This window comes from Sphaerodactylus townsendi, linkage group LG01 (genome assembly GCF_021028975.2).
Source record: "Sphaerodactylus townsendi isolate TG3544 linkage group LG01, MPM_Stown_v2.3, whole genome shotgun sequence".
NCBI lineage: Eukaryota > Metazoa > Chordata > Lepidosauria > Squamata > Sphaerodactylidae > Sphaerodactylus > Sphaerodactylus townsendi.
In genome coordinates this window covers 28,338,542-28,355,464 of record NC_059425.1, presented here as the reverse complement: position 1 = coordinate 28,355,464, position 16,923 = coordinate 28,338,542, and the positions used below count along the sequence as shown (strand labels likewise).

Here is a 16,923-nt window from a genome sequence, read left to right as displayed (position 1 = left end):
CATTTCCTTGTCAGCCCTTTTGAGTCTCCTACAGGAGAGAAAGGGGGGATATAAATCCAAACTCTTCAAGGAGGGATATGATAGATGTTTATAAAATTATGCACAGGTTGGAGAGTTGAAAAAGAGAAAAAATTCTCTCTCCAAAAATACTAGAACTTGATGTATCCAATGAAGTTGATGCACGGTAGATTCAGGACAGACAGAAGGAAATACTTTATACTGTGAGTGATTAAAATGTGGAATTCACTGCCAGAGAATGTGGTGATGGCCACAGGTACAGCCAGCTTTACAATGGGGTTAGACAAATTCATGAAGGATAGATCCATCAGTGCCTACCAGCCATGGTGTCTGAAGGGAACCTCTGCATCTTTGGGAGTAAACCTCTGAATTAACTTGAACCCCTGTGCCAGGAGGCAAGATCAAGGAAAGACTTCACCCTCTGTCCCCTGTTGTCTGTCAGACAACAGTTGTTGGACTTCCTGAGGAACTGGTTGGTGATTGTGACAGGATGATGACCAGATGGACCACAGGTCTGATCCAGCAAGGCTTTTCTCATTTATGTTCCTATGCAAAGTAAAAGGAGTCTCATGGGTGAATGGAGATTTGAATCTGGCCTTCCCAAATCCCAGTCCAACTCTAACCATGACACCATATTGACTATCAATATTAAGAGGAGCAAATATTTGTATTACACCTGAGTAAGCATCCAGGTAGGAGTGCTAGAGCCCTGGCCGAGAAGCAGTACAAGACCAATATTATGAAACTGGTCCAAAATCGCCACAACTCAATTGAAAGACAAGACAAATCGTCTGATTTCCCTGTAACAAACCCAGTGAAAAAGAGTCGCCTGCCAGTCTTGCTAAGCCTTCTGCCACCCTGTGGCGCTGACTCCCTACTGAAGACTCAAAAAAGAGGCCTTCGCGCCCAGCCTGAGCCCCAGCCACACTTCCACTCCGGCTCTAACTCAGCGCCCCTAGAGGAGGAGCGGAGAAGAGCGAAGTTCCAGACCGAAGTTCCACCCAGACCGAAGTTCCACCCACCCGACAGAGGACGGGGCCGAAGCAAAGGCGTTCTTCTCCTCTCCTCCTGTAGGGGCGCTGCCCCGTAGCGGATGTCTCCCGAAGAACAACCGGAAGCGCCACGGCGCACATCCCTTTATGCCCCTCCCACGGAGCACGGCGGCGGAAACTGGGACGCGGCTTATCGCAAGGTAGCGTCATCCTGAACCGCTAGGTAAGGGAGGGGGGAAAGCAGCCCCGTGCGCCCGCCTTTGTCCCCGGCAGACCGCGGAGAGGAAGGGAGCCGTCTAGGACGATCCCCAGACCGTCTCCGGACGAGCCGTAGAGCCGCTGCAGGAAGTGGAAGCATCCCTGGACCAGGTAACCCCACTGACACACCCCTTCTCTCCCCCGTCCCCTAAGGATGGTGACCGACGTGCAACTGGCCATCTTCGCCAACATGCTGGGCGTGTCGCTCTTCCTTCTCGTCGTGCTCTACCACTACGTAGCCGTCAACAATCCCAAGAAGCAGGAGTGACTATCCTTCCCCTCCAAAAAAGCAGGTAAGTCTGTTGTCGGCCCCCTCCCCCAGTTCCCTTCCTCGCAGTTGACTGGAAGAGCTGCTCCCTCAACCGTCTTTCCTTTACTTTGGCAGAGCAGTGATCGCCGGCGTCATGTCCCTGCATCGGACAGCCTCTTCCTCCCTGCTCCATTGGACAAGAACAAAACACCTGTAACTGTGATGGCACAGACCTGGATCAAAAGCAAGGCGTGGCACAGCAGGGCAGAATGGGCCTCTCTCTCTCTCTCTTTTTTTTGTCAAACAAATTTTATTAATAGAAACGTGTTACAAGACAATCTGGTTTCAAAAATATCTTCCAACCCGGTAACTACTATATACAGCTGCAGAAATGGCCTAAGGTGGTGACCCCTGCCCATAGGTCTGGAGAAGGAGGCGTGGCTGGCTTTGTGGTGAATCGGCCTTAAAGAGATTCCAAACACAACTTTCGGGGGTGTGTGTGTGTGTCTGATTGCGATGTATGTTCCATGGGGAGAGCTTGTCTCACTGAGAACCTCAGATTTCATCCACCCTGATAGGCTTTTGTCCTCCTTGTACTGTAGTGGTCCATGGTCAGAGGGCAAAAGGAGACAACCCCAGACCCTGATGAAGGTAGCAGAGAAGAGGGCTCCAGGGAGACTGGCCTGGCTGTGTTGTTTAGGCCTTTGGTGTCTTGTGCAGCTGACTGCAACTTGAGTGTGGAAGGGGGCCTTAACACCCAGAAGAGTGGCTCCAAGCAAACACCAGTGGCTGCTGCAGCTGAAACAGGAGCTTTGGTTTAAAAGGACAGGGTCGGGATGATGGATGGTGTGAGGACTTGTTGGATGTCAGCAGGAAGGGTGTCTCAGCCGGTCTCTCCCACAGTGAGCATGGTGGAGCCGTCTTGTGCCTGGCGTGCTGTGGGGTGGAGGCTCCTGAGGAGCTGGAACAGGTTGGCTGCAGTTGCTGAGCCCTCCCTGGCAAATCAGGCCTCTGTGCAGAAAGACAGGATCTTGTGGTAGGTGAGCTGAGGGGAATCTGTGCGCCCCGGGAGATGCTGCAACAGAGAGATCTGCCTCAAGGAACTTGCAGGGCAATGCTACCCCCATGCTTTTTTTGGGTGGGGGAGGGCGGGCACTGCCTCCACTTCATGGGGTGCGCTTCTTCTTCAGCTGTCTACACGACAGGTGCTCAAGTAGAGGGCAGCGGCTGCAGACGAGGGACGCTGGGTAGGCTTGCTTAGCAGAACTCCCCCCTCCCCGTACCTTGTCCAGTAAAACCTTGGGAGTGTTGCACAGAAAAAGTGACTCTTCCCTCTGATTTGTTGCAGTCATCTCTGGCACTTCCAGTGGGAACTCTGGAAGAAGGGGCAGATGAGGAAAGGGTGGATGAGCCTGCCAGCAGCAATGGGACCTCAGGGAATTTGGGGCATGAAACTAACCATAATGCCCCTGTTAGAAACTAACCAAATGGCCCATGTTGTGCAGGAACGTACCTGGCAGAGAACTCTGGGATGGCATTTGTGAGGGTGAGTATTTCCACACTTTGAGTGAGGAATCATTGCTGCAGCTCTGGAACTTGAGTAGGTGCTGGGCTTGGCCTTTCCTGCGAATGGGGATCCGGCTGGGTCGAGGTGCCAGTATCTCCATGCTGAAGGAATAGCAAGAGTTGGAGCACTGGGACCAATGTTCCCTGTAATCCATGTGGCTGTGCAGACACCCTATTGGTGCCATGCAGATTGGGCAGGCCCCCATCAGGGGTAGATATCACAGGCGTAAAGTTCCACTCAGCCATAGGGAGTTTTTGCACAGAAGGAGGGGAGGATGGCAGCGACTACTGACTGAGACAACAGGCCACCAGCCCTACTGGTCCTGCTCTTATGGCAACAGCTAGAGTTGGGAAAGCTGTCTGAGTTGGCAGTGAGCTGGTAGAGTTGGCAGTGTACACTATTCAGTCTTAGCTGCTTGGGTGTGGTGAAGGAGATGTGGGCACACACACTCTGAGGATGGCCCTTTCACATCATCCGGAGCATAAAAGAGAAGTCGAATAGCTCCCTTTGTGATCTCCCTCCCCCTCAGGCACGAACACTTGATCGCTCTTGTCACACATTCCTTACCTGGATGGCTCTGATAGCTTGTCACTGTTCAGTTTCCTTGAGAGATTCTGGAGAGAGAGAGAGAGAGAGAGAAATGTCAGGAGGAAGGCTGCACACAAGCCAAACACTTTGCGTGTAGACTGGGTTGTTGGAATTATGAGGAGCAAAGAGGTAGGTATGGATTGAAGAGTAGGACAGGTAACTGGATGCTTTACCTTGGGGCAAGGGGAAAGAATAGAAGCCAAGAATCATGTTTCGTGGAAAGGACACTGGTGGCATGGAAGGGGAGCCTGGCAAGGAACAGGCCTTTGACTGGCGACTACCTGCCCCTTCTGAACCAAGCTGCAGCCTTGTCCTTGGCTTCCTCTTCTGGAGGAGAGCTGTAAATCAGGCTAAGGAGGCTGGTAAAGCAGACTCCCATCCCCCCTTTCTCCCTTTACCTGGAGCAGCGTTAGGCTACAAGGTGAAGGGGCCTGTAGCTCCTCTCCGGAATGCTCTGCCTTTTGCAGTCCATGGCAGGCAGCTGCTAAGGTGTTTGCCTTGGTGCCCACAAGTAGCCCATAGTGTCTGGTCCCTGTGTGATCAATGAGGGGAAAAATTAGTATTCCCATTTGTACCAAGAGCATTTGTGATAGGGCTAGGATTGCAGCACCAACACTTAGCTGAAGCCCACAACGGCTCAAAGCAGAAGAGATGCTCGAACCAAGGGAGACCGTGGTGTAGACAGGATCATATGTTGCTGCCCTTGATGCCTCGGGAAGTCATATACCCAGTAGTGTCACATCATCCTCATAGCTGCACCACAACTCAAAGATGGGGTCCAGGCAAACTGGTGCATCTGTCGAGCTGGCCCCTTTCTCTGCCTATGCAAGGCAGCAACACTTTTCCTTGCTAGTTTTCTGGAGCAACTTTGGGGCTGAGCACATGAGAAGAGGCAGCGGAACACTGTGGCAGGCAAGAGCTTGCCCCACGTACCAGCAGGGATGCAAACTGGTGTCTGCCACCCCTGGCACTCTTTCTTCCATGCAACGATAATCTGAGTAGTTGCCCCACAGCACTTGAAAGAGTGTGACTGTCCTAGCTCTTTAGTGTGAGATTGTGTGGTGGGAAGACACTGAAGTAAGAAAGGCCTTGTAAGAAACATTAAGACCTGCTGCTAGGGGATATACTTTGTAACACTCATAGACAGCTTATTCAGCAAAAATGCAGCTGCTAAAATTCAAACATAAGAGAGCTACTCTAATTATGTCCAATACATACTGCGTGGTGGTTTTACTTCTCAGCATATCATCCACTGGAGGAGACTTTTCTGATCCATGACCATTCCCACATGCTTCTTGCAAGGCCTTTCTTCAGTGTTCTTCCACCACAAACAATTTTAAACTGAAGAACTGGATTCTTTGCATTCTTTTGCTTGTACCACTTGGAAACCTGCCCTCTGGAGCTCAGGCACTTCTGCATGAACGAGACTGGCTCTTTTCTTGAATGAGAGGCAGTACCACAAAAAAAATTGGGTGGGGAGAATTGGAAACTATTCTGATTGTCCACTGGAAAGACTGGGGAGAGATTAATATGTCTGCATGAATGTAGTATTCTTGATAAAGGAACTGGCTAGCCTAACCTGGGAAGCACAGCTTCATAATACTCCACAGAGGGCTGGAGGAGCAAGATCCTCATTCCTAAAGAGATGAGTTCAGTTCCCCCAGCTTGGGAGTATTCAGCCCTGCTGAGATTTCTGTGGTGTTCCATTAGCCCAGTGGTTCTCCACCTTCCTAATGCCGCAACCCTTTAATACAGTTCCTCATGTTGTGGTGACCCCCAACCCTAATATTTATCCATTTTACAGATGGAGAACACTGATGCAGAGAGTCTTTGGCGACCCCTGTGAAAGGGTCATTCAACCCCCAAAGGGGTCGCGACCCCCAGGTTGAGAACTGCTGCATTAGCCATCAATATCCAACCTTTTTGCAAAAGTCCAGTTCATTTTCCATAATGGAGAACAGCCACCAAGAGAAGGCCTGCCAGATGTCCTTACTACTAACTGTGTAGTAAGGGGGAATTTTAAAAAGCAAAAAAACAACAACACCTGAGGGAAGGATTCCCTACAGAATAATGTATTTTAAAAGTTTCACACCTCTTTTAGCAAAGTATTGCTCTATGCAGCAAACTTTAAAAAAAAAAACCTTAAAAATCTTTTTAGCCATGTCAAACTGAGCAAATTATGGTCTAAAACTGCAGAGGATGAGCCAAGAGGAAGCTTTGATCTCACCAAAGCGAAAAGTTTGATTTAAAAGAAAGAGATTGCATTTCTCCCTCAGTCTTAATTGACAGGCAGACTCAAAATACCTCTGAGACACCTGACTTTCTTTTTAAAACCGGTTGTTATGACAACATTTCTTTCACGAAAGGTTTTTATCGCATGTCTGACAGTAAGGTAAGGGAAGTGTCTGGGAGACAACAGTGCATGCCACCTGTCTGTTTACAGACTGCCAGCTGGGAAATACAGTTGAAGTGAACTGAGCTGTCCTTTTCATGTCGCCCCTTGGGGTCCACTCCTGACTGGAAGTCCCGAGGCAGAATCTGCTTTGATGAAATCTGTTTGGTTCTTGTCAGACCAGCATCAGCGAGTCACGCTTAAAGAATCTATTTGACGGTTGACAAGAACACAGGGCACAGGCCGTCGCTGGGTTTTGTTCTGGCAATTGTTTCCTAGAAGGTATCTGTCAAATCTTGCATAAAGGGTTCATAACAAATTGTTTTATTTTCTGAGACAATCCTTGGTTTCAATCAAATCCGTTTCAGACAAACTGGATGAGTATTCTGAGGTGCAGGACTCACAGGCAAGACACTAGGAGAACAGCAGGCCAGCATGAATAATGCTAGGAGTTGCACCTTGCCAAAGGGGCAGCCTCACAGACAGCACATGGCTTGATGTCCTTACAGTCAGGCACAACCATGGTGTGCGCGCGTGTGTGTGTGTCGGAAGAACTGGAGCAACCTGAATGCCAGTGAGAGCTGCGGCTCCAACAGAAGTTCCAGTATCGGTTTCTGCTTTCTAATCAGAATTGCAAAGACACAAGCAGGGTCCAAAGGTGATGAGACTTAGGAACCAGAGCAGTTCAGGTGGAGGACAGTTAAGACAGTTGTCTACATGGGGAAATATCACCCCCCTCCACGCACAAACTGAGCAGCAAGAAAGGAGAAGGGGAAAAAGTTGTGAGCCACCAGAGGCAGAGATGATCCAGAGACTGGATTCTGACCAGTCCAGATTTGCTGCCTAGCAGGTTAGGCACCAAGCGCATGGAAAAGGGAATCGCGGGCTTTGCTTCAGTGGGAGCGAAGGTTAGCTTGGCAGAGAAGATGGAGGAAAAAACAGCTGCCTTGACCAATGAGAAAAGGTAAAAGAGGTACAAATGTTTTAATAAGCTAACAAATAAATACTGCAGTTGTAGAGCTGGAAAGTGAATGGTTGGGGCCTGTGCCAGCAAATAAAAATATAATCTGCATTACAGCTCCTCACTGTGTTTGCTTAATGTCCTACTAGCTTTACTAGAAAGAGAGCGACCCACATTCCCTTCTGGCAAAGAGATCTGGCCCAGCAAGAAGAGAAAGTTTAGCCTCCAGCGGGCAGACCTTGGCTGTCAGCAGCCACATGCCTGACTCTTGGCTACCCAGCTGGCACAAGCAGCAATTCAGAATCAACAGGGATCTCCCTGTTTGTATGAAGTCCACAAGAGCAAGCAGGCACACAGCCTGTTGCCCTTGGATTCCCTGGTGGCTGATTCACCCAGGCAGCAGCAAACCAGCTCATGTTTCTGTTGCAGAGAGGCAGTCTTTGACCACAGGAGAGTGAGCGTACGTGCAGGCAGAAGGTGGGATATGATACGAACCTGACTTGCAGACAGTGGTGGAGAGGGGGCAGAGGCTGAGACTGGGGGGCAGCTGAAGGTGGGAGACTGTCCGGCCTGAGGGAGGGAGAGGCGGAGGCACCTGGATGCTGCTTGCTGCGGCTCGCAGCAAAGTCTGATGCTGATGACGCTGCTTCTCCTGGACTCGAGGCTCTAAGCAGAAGAAGGGATAAGCAAAAGGCCAAGTGAGAGCAGCGTTCTGCCCCCCCTCTGATCTCTGCACTCCCACCTCCTCGAATGAGCTCCAGCCAAAAAGGCCCACCCAATGTGAGTGGGAGGCACAGACAAGAAAGGGAAGGGAGGAAAGATCCACTCTCCTGTCTCAAACCGCCAACTCCAGATGTTTTAGATCACTGTTCAATTCAGTAATGGAGAGGAAACAAGAAGCCGGCTGTCCTATTTCTTCAACACACAGGACAGAATAGCAGCAACAAATATGACAACAGGGCTCAGAGAGGCCTCAAACATGGAACGGAGAGTTAGGCGAGGCCAACAGCCGTAAGAGGGGTAAAAAGTACTGGCTCTGATGCGATTTACTCTTAGGCTGTCATTCTCTGCAGCATAAGGGCAGTCACGACAGCTGGAGGGCTAGTTTCCTCACTGGCAAACAGAAGAATTCCTCCCTTCCCAGCTCTGCCTCCAGCAACTTTGATCCACCCCAGACGGTGTCTTGGAGGCTCTGAACAGTTGCTGGCTGCTGAACTTTGGAAGGCGCAGCAAGACTGTGAGCCCCATCCCACCCCCTCCAGCACTGTCCAACAAGAAAGAAGGTGGTGAAACTCCATGGCACCATTTAAGAGAACAAGCTGGTAGGTGGGCGCAAGAGACAAGAGCAGAGAACGGATCGCCCCAGGATGAGTCACAGCAGGATCCTGCTGTATCAGTTGGGTGGGTAACCCCCTCTCCCCACCCAGCAGATGTGCAGGCCAGACCATTTTGCCAGGGACACAGGGCTAATTTTCTGCCCTCGAGGTGATGGCAGTGCCACTGAGGCCCGCAGTGGGGGAGAAGGCAACAGGCATGGCTTCTGTCCATCATCCCTTGTTGAGTCCTTAGCTGGGCCCAAGGCAAACCCTCTGGGATGCAGGCTGTGGCCAAGTACAGGACTTGCTCATGCCCCCTCCTCTCCAGGTAAGCCAGCATCTTCGCAGGATAATTTTCTAAACTAGCAGAATAATAGAGTTGAAAGAGACTACCAGGGCCATCAAGTCCAACCCCCTGTCATGCAGAAAAGACAATCAAAGCCCTCCTGACATACGATCTGACATCCAGCCTCTGCTTGAAAACCTCCAAAGAAGGAGACTCTACCATTCTCCAAGGCAGTGCATTCCACTGTCGAACAGCCCTGACAGAAAGTTCTTCCTAATGTTTAGGTGGAATCTCTTTTCCTGCACCTTGAATCCGTTACTCCATGCCCTAGTCTCTGAGGCAGCTTGGGTCAAAAAGGTTGCCTGCCTCCAGGGGGATGGTTTACAGTGCTCTGTCTGTTCATGCACTGGGCAAAACAGAGCATTCTCCTCTCTCCGTGGACATTCTTCATGAGTGGGCCGACACTGCCAGACTGTGGTTGAAATAGACAGAACTGGGCTAGATGGACTGGCCGCATAAAGCAGTTGTCTGGATGTTAATCTCTGTTTCTACCTGACAGGCAAGGCTGGAATTGGACACCTCCTGGGCACAGGAGGGATGGAGCCATTCCAACAAACAAGCAGAAGCAGGGAGAACCATTCACATAAAGTAGTTTCTTGAAGCAAAGGTTTTTTGAAAGTGACTGGATTCAGGCAGGGGAGCTGATGGGGATGGACATCCTGACACAGCGAAGTCTCTCTAGAGGCACCAATCAGTGGCTTCCAGGTGCAGCCTTAGGCAGAGGTGGAGCTTCAACAGGGCCACCAGGGCCAAATGCCCCATACGGCCACTGTCCAGTCACGTGAGGGGCAGAAAATGGCCCCCACACCCCTCCTCCTTCCCCCTTCAGCCTGGCAGGGCCACAGCCAGGCGCCCCTCAGCCCAGCCTTGCCAGGTTAGGCCCCATCAGGCTGCTTGGGGCCGTTGGCGGCACCTAAGGTAAGTGGGATGCAGGCGGGGGGGGGGGGGGGCAGCGCCCGGAGCATGTGTTGCCCTGGGCGCCATTTTCCCTCCCTATGCCTCTGGCCTTAGGACTTGAATAGGGAGGCTCTGCTCAGCTAACTGGAACTAACTGGAGTTGTTTGTGCCCAGCACTCTTTCAGCCTCATCTACCTCACAGGACTGCTGTGCTACACTGAGCTCGAGGGAGAAGGAAAAGTGTTTAGGGGACATATGGTGGGGTGTGTGTGTGTGTGAGGGTGATTAAGAATCAGCAGAACTTGGAGGGAGGTGCTGGAAATGCAATAGAAGCCAGTATAGAGGTGTGGTGACAGCACTAGATGTGGGAGACTTGGATGTGGATCCCCGCTTGGCCATTAAACCTTACTGGATGACAATAAGCCTGCCTCACCTACCTCACAGGGCTATTGTGAGGGTTACGATGTTGAAAGCTGCTTTGGGTCCCCAATGGGGAAAAAAGTGGACCGTAAATAGCAAAATAAAAAACAGTAACCTCAGAGTCTTGTTCCAAAACAGTCATCTGGAATGGCAATTATGCAACGTAGCTGTTGCAAAATGCCTCTTTACCCCCAGGACCAACTGTCCATTCCTCAGACGTGAGGGAAGCACGGGCTTTGCTACCCTGCACAGGCTTTTAAAACCTGGCCTTTAAAAACTTGGCCTCTCCCAAGGCTGGGAAAGAGGAGGGGGCACTCAATGTTACAGATAGACAGTTTTTACAAGATACCAGGGTTCCACTAGAAAGCAACTTTATTTCATGCGATCAAGGGTACAACGGTCGGCAACAGATCCACGCCCACATCCACCGGATCACTCCTGCTACAGTTCCATCAGACAGCTTACCTCGTACCAGAGTCAGCACTCTTGAGACCCCTTTCTGGGAGCTCTGACCCATGCCCATGCCTGCAGGGGCAGGAGACCGTGAGCAGCTGAAGGTGAAGCTAGGTGAGGTCTTGACCAGGGGAGAGGTCTGCTGGCTGCTGCTGCTCCCCCCGCTGGTGCCGTTGCTGAAACTCCTGGTCCGGTACAGAGAATTCTCAGAACTGGAGGCAGAAAGCACACTGGGAGGAAATGGGAAAAGTCAGCGTAAGAGCTGGGGCAACCTTTCCTGAATGACGTGTTTTCTGGCATGCCACGCAGGATTTCTGGAACCAGACCCACCTTTAGGAACTGTGTTCTCCCCTCGACAATCTCTGCCATAGTCGAAGGTGCTGGGATTCACAACATGCAGTTCCATGCATTCTGTATGTCAGGGTCTGAGGACTGAGACGCTAATCTAATACCGGCTCAGAAGAACTCAGCAGGGTATCTCTGATTCCTCACTGAAACTACATGCAGGGAGCTAGCGTTGATTAAAGCAGCTCCTCCTCCTGGGTACCCCTGTCTCAAATTAGCTTGGGAGGATGGGGTGTCTAGGGAACAGTGTCACCTTCACAACCCCGGTGTGCAGTGATGCCCACAAGGGATTACTCAAGTCCAAGCTGGTAAAGGGAGGAAAGCAACCTGTTCCCCTCAGGAACCTGTTCCCCTCTGGAATTTTCCCCACAACCACAGCCAGCCTGCAGGTTCTCCAGGCCTCCTGCAATAAACAAATCCAATGCCCCCTCCCCCGAGAAGATCAACTGCTGCTAGGAAGAAGATGGCTTTTTGCTGTGTCTGCCACATGCAGTAGCATGCCGGGCAAAGGCGTGGCTCTGAACATGCTCAGAAAAAAAACCTACGCAGTCATCTTCCAGAGCTGCAGGTGGCTGGCTGCACCTGCTGAACAGCACAGCAAAGCCCTGGAAGTGGGTGGGCTGGGGAGGGAAGAGACACATGCACAGGTATGGCAGGGTCCAAGCAACTCTGTGACAGAAACCCAAGCCCCTCCCCTCCCCATTCCAACGGTGTTCTGAGAAGGAAAGTGGGAGGTCCCTGCAGTGCAGCCACCTGACACCAGGCCCCCAGTCCAGTCTCTTACTTGCCCCCCTTAGGTGGGGTTTTGTTGCCCTTCCTCCGGCTGCAGCCTGCCAAGCCCCGCATGCTGCGCACATGCTTCAACATCCAGGCTCGCAGGTTGCTAAGGCAGCTGTGTTCGGACAGGACAATCCGTGGCCAGGGGTTGCATTCCGCCATGTCCAGCACTGCGACTGCCAGCGCCCTTCCAACCTGGGTATGGCAAGAGATGTCACTAGTCTCTGAGTCATGTGGCCAAAGTGTGTGTTTTCTAGGCATGGCAGAACGAGAAGAGCCAAATAAAATGTCCAAGAAAGCCCTGTGCTGTCGCAGTTGGTAGCTCTTTCTTTTCAACAAGAGCCAGCAGGAGGTATCAAGGGTCCCTAGCCAAGATGCTCTGGCAGCCCATTTCTGTCCTCCCCCCTGCTGAGTCTGAGATTAACCCAAGGTTACTAAGGAACAAGCCCTCAGGCTGTCACTCAGCTGATATTTATTAGATACTGCTAACAGCTGATGTTGCCCCAGAACAAGATGCTATATCTCTTATGCTCCTGCCTAAGTATCTGTGCTTTTATACCCTTTCATAAAGGAATGTGCCAGTGGAGAAACCACAGAGGCAGCTGGGAAAAGCAGAAGCTTGATACAATTATCAGAAAGATCTGCCAGGCCTGGAAAACTCATGCCCTCCCTGCCCCGCCTCTGTGAACAAGACGTTGCTTGAGCTTCCTCATATTTCTCTTTGAGAAAAAAATAGCCACTGACTGGAGAAATCTATTCAATTGCAGAAAGTCTCTCTTGGGCTAGATTAAGGTACCACTGGTAGGATGCTGGGCACTGAGTGACCAACATTTGGTGCTCTTAAGATCCAGGCTGTCTGTGGCATGTATTGTGGCAAGTCACAAAACAGAGAGGATTACAAGGCACCAGGCAGCCACAACAGAGGAAAAATGTGACACAGAACAGGGTACAGCCTGAACAGACCTTGACAGATCTTCCTTGGTCTAATGCTCAGCACAGGGTCTAAACAACAGCACCCATCTAACACCCATAGTATCACACCTAGAGAGACAGGTGAGGAAAGGTCAACCTCAGTTTGCTGGCAAAGATTCCTCTGAAAGCCAACAGTCAGAGGTCTTTCTAGAAATCTTCTCAAGATGGCAGCTAAGGAAAGACCTGCCACAGGTGCATCAAACCTCGTGCCCTGCTATGTCAGGGCCAGCAAGAGAACTCAGGAATCCTGAGTCATGGGCTAGGTTGTGTCCTGGTCTCTGTCCTGGTCATCAGGCTGGGACAAGTGATGGATTGGGGGGGGGGGGGGGGGGTACTCCGCAAACTTCTGAGTAAATTCTGCCGCAAACTGGGGTCGGGCACTACCAATACATTTTTATGTGCCGCTGCTACTGTATTTTAAACTATTTTAATGCTAATATATTTATTTTTCCTATTATTGTATTTTATATGTGCCTGTTGGCCTTTGGTCACCGCTCAGAGCCCTTCAGGGATTGGACAGTATAAGAAAATTAATAAATAAATAAATAAACTAAGCAAAACCATTTCGCTATGAGCCAGTTCCTGTGTACCTGGAGTCTATTCTCTAAATATTTCATTCCATTTCCTGGATGTGGTCAGCATCATTTGAAGAGGCTTCCATCCTGCACTAAAGCAAACCCAGGAACTGTACACTTTACCGAGCATTACTGGGGTGAGAAAGAAAAGAAAGGGAGGAGACTGATACCTGCTCAAACAGATCCGCGGTGTATTTAGAGGGAAATGTTGGAAGAGGTGGAGGGGTTGCCCGCCCATTATCATGGCAGGCTGCCGGAACAGTATTCACTGATCGCCCTGTGTTGTAGTTGCACTCCAATGTGTAGCTAGAAAATGGAGAAAAAAGGTCATCACTACTGACACAAGAAAGAACATTTTGCCAGATATCGGGATGTGGGGGTGATCGTATCAGAGATGGAGGAAAAAAACAAGCCCGCAGGCTGCTGCAGGACAGAAAGAAAAAGGTTAGTCACACTTAAGGGATTCACATGCGATCATGCACCAGATTTGGGCTCCTGTCCAAATGGACTGGCCAGGTCTGACCTGTCCCACCTTGAGTTCACCCTATCACCCCAGCCCTAACACAGTAATAGCTTCCCCTGCCTCTGTAGTTGATTTCTGCAACCACCCTTCAAAGAACTTGGAAGCATGAACCAGCTTGCTCATTCTGCCAAGATACTTTAGTGAGCAACTCTCCTGAAAAATGGCTAAGGAAGATGGAGGAGACTGTGATCCTCCTGGAAAGGTAGTTCAATGAGCCAGGTACTATAAGGTGTTCACACTCCGGCCTGGCCTTCTGCCAAAGATGGATGGATTCTGCTATTCTGCAGCTCCACTGGCCAAGTGCAGCATCCAGCTTGAGAAACAAGATTTAGCATCCTAGGAATCTTGACTTTTGCCCTGCATCCCCAGACCTCATGAAAGATGGGGAAGGTGCAGGCTTCTTCCATGTCTACCACTACGAAAAGGAGCATCAAGCAAACAACGTGACTATGTACTTAGAATACCTATTATTCAGGGTTCTCAGGACCAGACTTTAGGGCTGTCTTCTAAAGGTTGTGTATCCAGAAGGAGCAAGCAGATGGAAATTCAGTGGAACACCCGCCCCCACAAGGCACACACCTGTGGATGATGCCTGAGGCCTTGTAGATGGCCACCCGCCCACTGCCCTCCTTAGACTGTCCGTCCCGCTTGTCTTTGGCGTACATGTTCTTCTCTGAGAAGTTGCAGCCCGCAAAGTCAAAGTGAGCTGAGTTCAGAGAGATGAGTTTAGGGAACAGCATGTTCTCAACCTGCAAGATCAAGCAGAGAGGTTGGGGCAGGCACTGCAGAAGCTGACAGACAATCTACCCCCTGGGGAGGCAAAAAAACCAACAATCCAAAGAAACTGAAGCTGGCCAAGAGTGGCCTATCACAGAGAGGGGATCACAACCAACTTGATGATGGCTGAAAGATACCTGCAGGAGATGCTTAGTAGGCATCAAGTGCTAGAGCCACCAGAAGTCACCATTTCCAGCTCAGCCCAGCCTCAAGCAGGGGCCACATAACTGCTTCAACCCATTCCTCATATCCTTCTGGCTGTCATGTTCCCTGGGGAGCCAGAGTATATAGACTATGGAGAAACGGCCAGTAGGCTGGAGTGCGGAAGGGTTGAGGAATGGCAGATCAGTCAAGAGTCTGTAGTGCCCTCCAATGAATAAGCCACAGGAGATTAAACAAGTCTGTGTGGTCAAGCATAGCATCACCTTGAAAAGCTCTCCTTTGCTGAGCCACCATGACCCTGAGAGGGTGATGGTGCCAGGCAAAGCCCGTGTTCATCCCTAAGCAGTGGTCACACAGTACGTAATATCATTTCTGATAGGTATTGTTGAAGGCTTTCAAGGCCAGAATCAACTGGCTGTTGTGGGTTTGCCAGGCTGTGTGGCCAGGGTCTGGGAGTTTTAGCTCCTAACATTTTGCCTGCATCTATGGCCAGCATATTTAGATGCATGTCATGGGCGGACATGTTTCTCTCCATGACAGTGTGGAGTGTTTGGTGTAGTTGGGCATGAGGTGGGAGAGGGAAAATTGGATCCAAGATGGCGCCTAGGACGGACGCTCGTAGCGGAGCTCCGCCTGAATAAAATTTTACTACACCTTCCTTTTGGATTTATTTAGTTAGAGACACCCTAGCACTTTAGCAAAAACCTAGGAGTTAGAATCTTGCAGGTAACTATTTTCCACTTGAACGCCTGAACGTCCATGTTCAAGGGGCAGCAAAAAACTAATTACTGTAAGTGTGACCGGAGGAGTTCCGTGGAGACTGAGCGCTTGGGCTGAACGCTTGGGCAGCACTGAAAAATAGAGGGCCGGAGAGACGAAGCGAAGGGCCGGAGATATACCGGAGAAGTAACGAAATAGCGACATAACCGGTATGAGACCCACGGCGCCCGGCATTCCCTCGGCCCTTAACACCTACCGCGTACATCCCCTGACTGCAGCTGGGAACCCCCTCGCCTCGTCAGCTCGGCAGAGCGTTCTCGGCGAGCCGTGGAGTCGTGGCGGGCCGCGGCCTTGGAGGACGAGGTTGAGAGGAGGCGAGGCGGATCAGGAGAACAGCGGCAGCGGAGTGGCTCGAAATACCGTGGTGAGGGTAAGATTGGGGTCAGTGACAGAGACCCCCTCTCCTTGCCCTCTACCTTTGGACGCGAGTAGACCGGGGCGTCCTAGTGGGGCAGGTGGTGGGACCGGTGGCAGCGGCCCTTTCCCCTGCGCCCTTACACGAGCGGAAGAGCGGCTGAGATCCCGGGGGACACATCGTCAGCCCGGCGAACAAACATCAAGATCCCCGCGACCCTGGAAGGAGGTGGAGGACTCAGGGATTTCCCCTCGGAATTGGGGTTTGGAGTTGGTGGCAGTAATTCCCCCCCTACTCCTTGGTTTTGCCCGGCACTTGTTAAGGGCTTCCCCCTTCTTGAGTATCAGGACCTCCCTTCTCCCAGCGACTGAGACTGGATTTTTACGGTCTGGGACGGTGTTAAGCAAATTGAGCAGATCAAAAGTCTTGAGGAAACACTTTATTGGAAGGAGCCCTCTGACGTCTATTACAGTCTATTCTCCACTAATTTACTGTTTATCCTGGGGAGCTGGGAACTGGTGGCAGCAGTTCTCACCCCACACGGTGAACAGGATCCAGCGCCATCTCCTGGCCACATGTGGACATGGTCGCTGCCTTGTAACATCTGACTTTATTAGGGTGACCGCTATATAAATTATTAACAGCTAACAGTTATTAACAGCTCTGGGCAATATATAGCGATCCTGGATTATATACATTCTTTTTCCTTTATTTTCTTTATTGCTTAACCAATATCTGGAAGTTTCACCTGCAACTCTGGATAGCTGTTATTGCTACTGTGGAAATTTTGTTGTGAGCTGCAGGTTGTAATGGGTTAACATTAGAATAGTGGAAGGTTATTGTATGGTATTGTAAGGTTTAAGATAAATGATCTACTCAGCTAAACATTGTAATATAGTACTGACTGGTTAGATTGGGAATTGGCTGAACCCACAGTAGTGGATGAGTTTAGTGGGTGTAGATTAGAGTTAGCAGCGAATCCGAGTCCACCACGGTGGAGAGTTTTCGCCAGGGGATAGGTGAGAAGGGGATAGAGGGAAATGGGGGCCCCACTTAGGGGTTCGGGGATCCCGGTGTTATTGGGACGGGGTAGATATGATGGTAGGCGGTGGCCATATGATAGAAAGTGGGGGAGAAGCAGATGTGCTCGCTCACTTTCTGACCTCCAACCTATCCCGAGGAACGTAGGTGGTAGGGTT

The 16,923-nt window shown here is 50.7% G+C and overlaps 2 protein-coding genes across 4 annotated transcripts; one reads left to right on the top strand and one right to left on the bottom strand.

The window, feature by feature from the left end:
* The first annotated feature begins 1,125 nt into the window (after positions 1–1,125).
* LOC125443753 (dolichyl-diphosphooligosaccharide--protein glycosyltransferase subunit 4-like) lies at positions 1,126–1,856 on the top strand. 3 transcript variants are annotated; one of them, XM_048516071.1, is made up of 3 exons: positions 1,126–1,210; positions 1,422–1,561; positions 1,669–1,856. In XM_048516071.1, the coding sequence occupies exons 1-2, from the start codon at positions 1,158–1,160 to the stop codon at positions 1,534–1,536; spliced, it is 168 nt and encodes a 55-aa protein (XP_048372028.1). In that variant the 5' UTR covers positions 1,126–1,157; the 3' UTR covers positions 1,537–1,561; positions 1,669–1,856. The 3 variants fall into 3 exon arrangements, with proteins under 3 accessions (XP_048372028.1, XP_048372020.1, XP_048372011.1); XM_048516063.1 differs by having other exon boundaries at positions 1,659–1,856; XM_048516054.1 differs by having other exon boundaries at positions 1,654–1,856.
* LOC125437175 (cytosolic carboxypeptidase-like protein 5) lies at positions 1,809–15,904 on the bottom strand. The gene is made up of 12 exons (XM_048504587.1): positions 15,868–15,904; positions 15,602–15,659; positions 14,230–14,406; positions 13,298–13,433; positions 11,588–11,775; positions 10,471–10,688; positions 7,522–7,692; positions 4,072–4,205; positions 3,653–3,699; positions 3,032–3,186; positions 2,802–2,893; positions 1,809–2,593 (listed from the first exon to the last, which is right to left on the bottom strand). The coding sequence occupies exons 1-12, from the start codon at positions 15,902–15,904 to the stop codon at positions 2,522–2,524; spliced, it is 1,485 nt and encodes a 494-aa protein (XP_048360544.1). The 3' UTR covers positions 1,809–2,521.
* Positions 15,905–16,923: the final 1,019 nt, after the last annotated feature.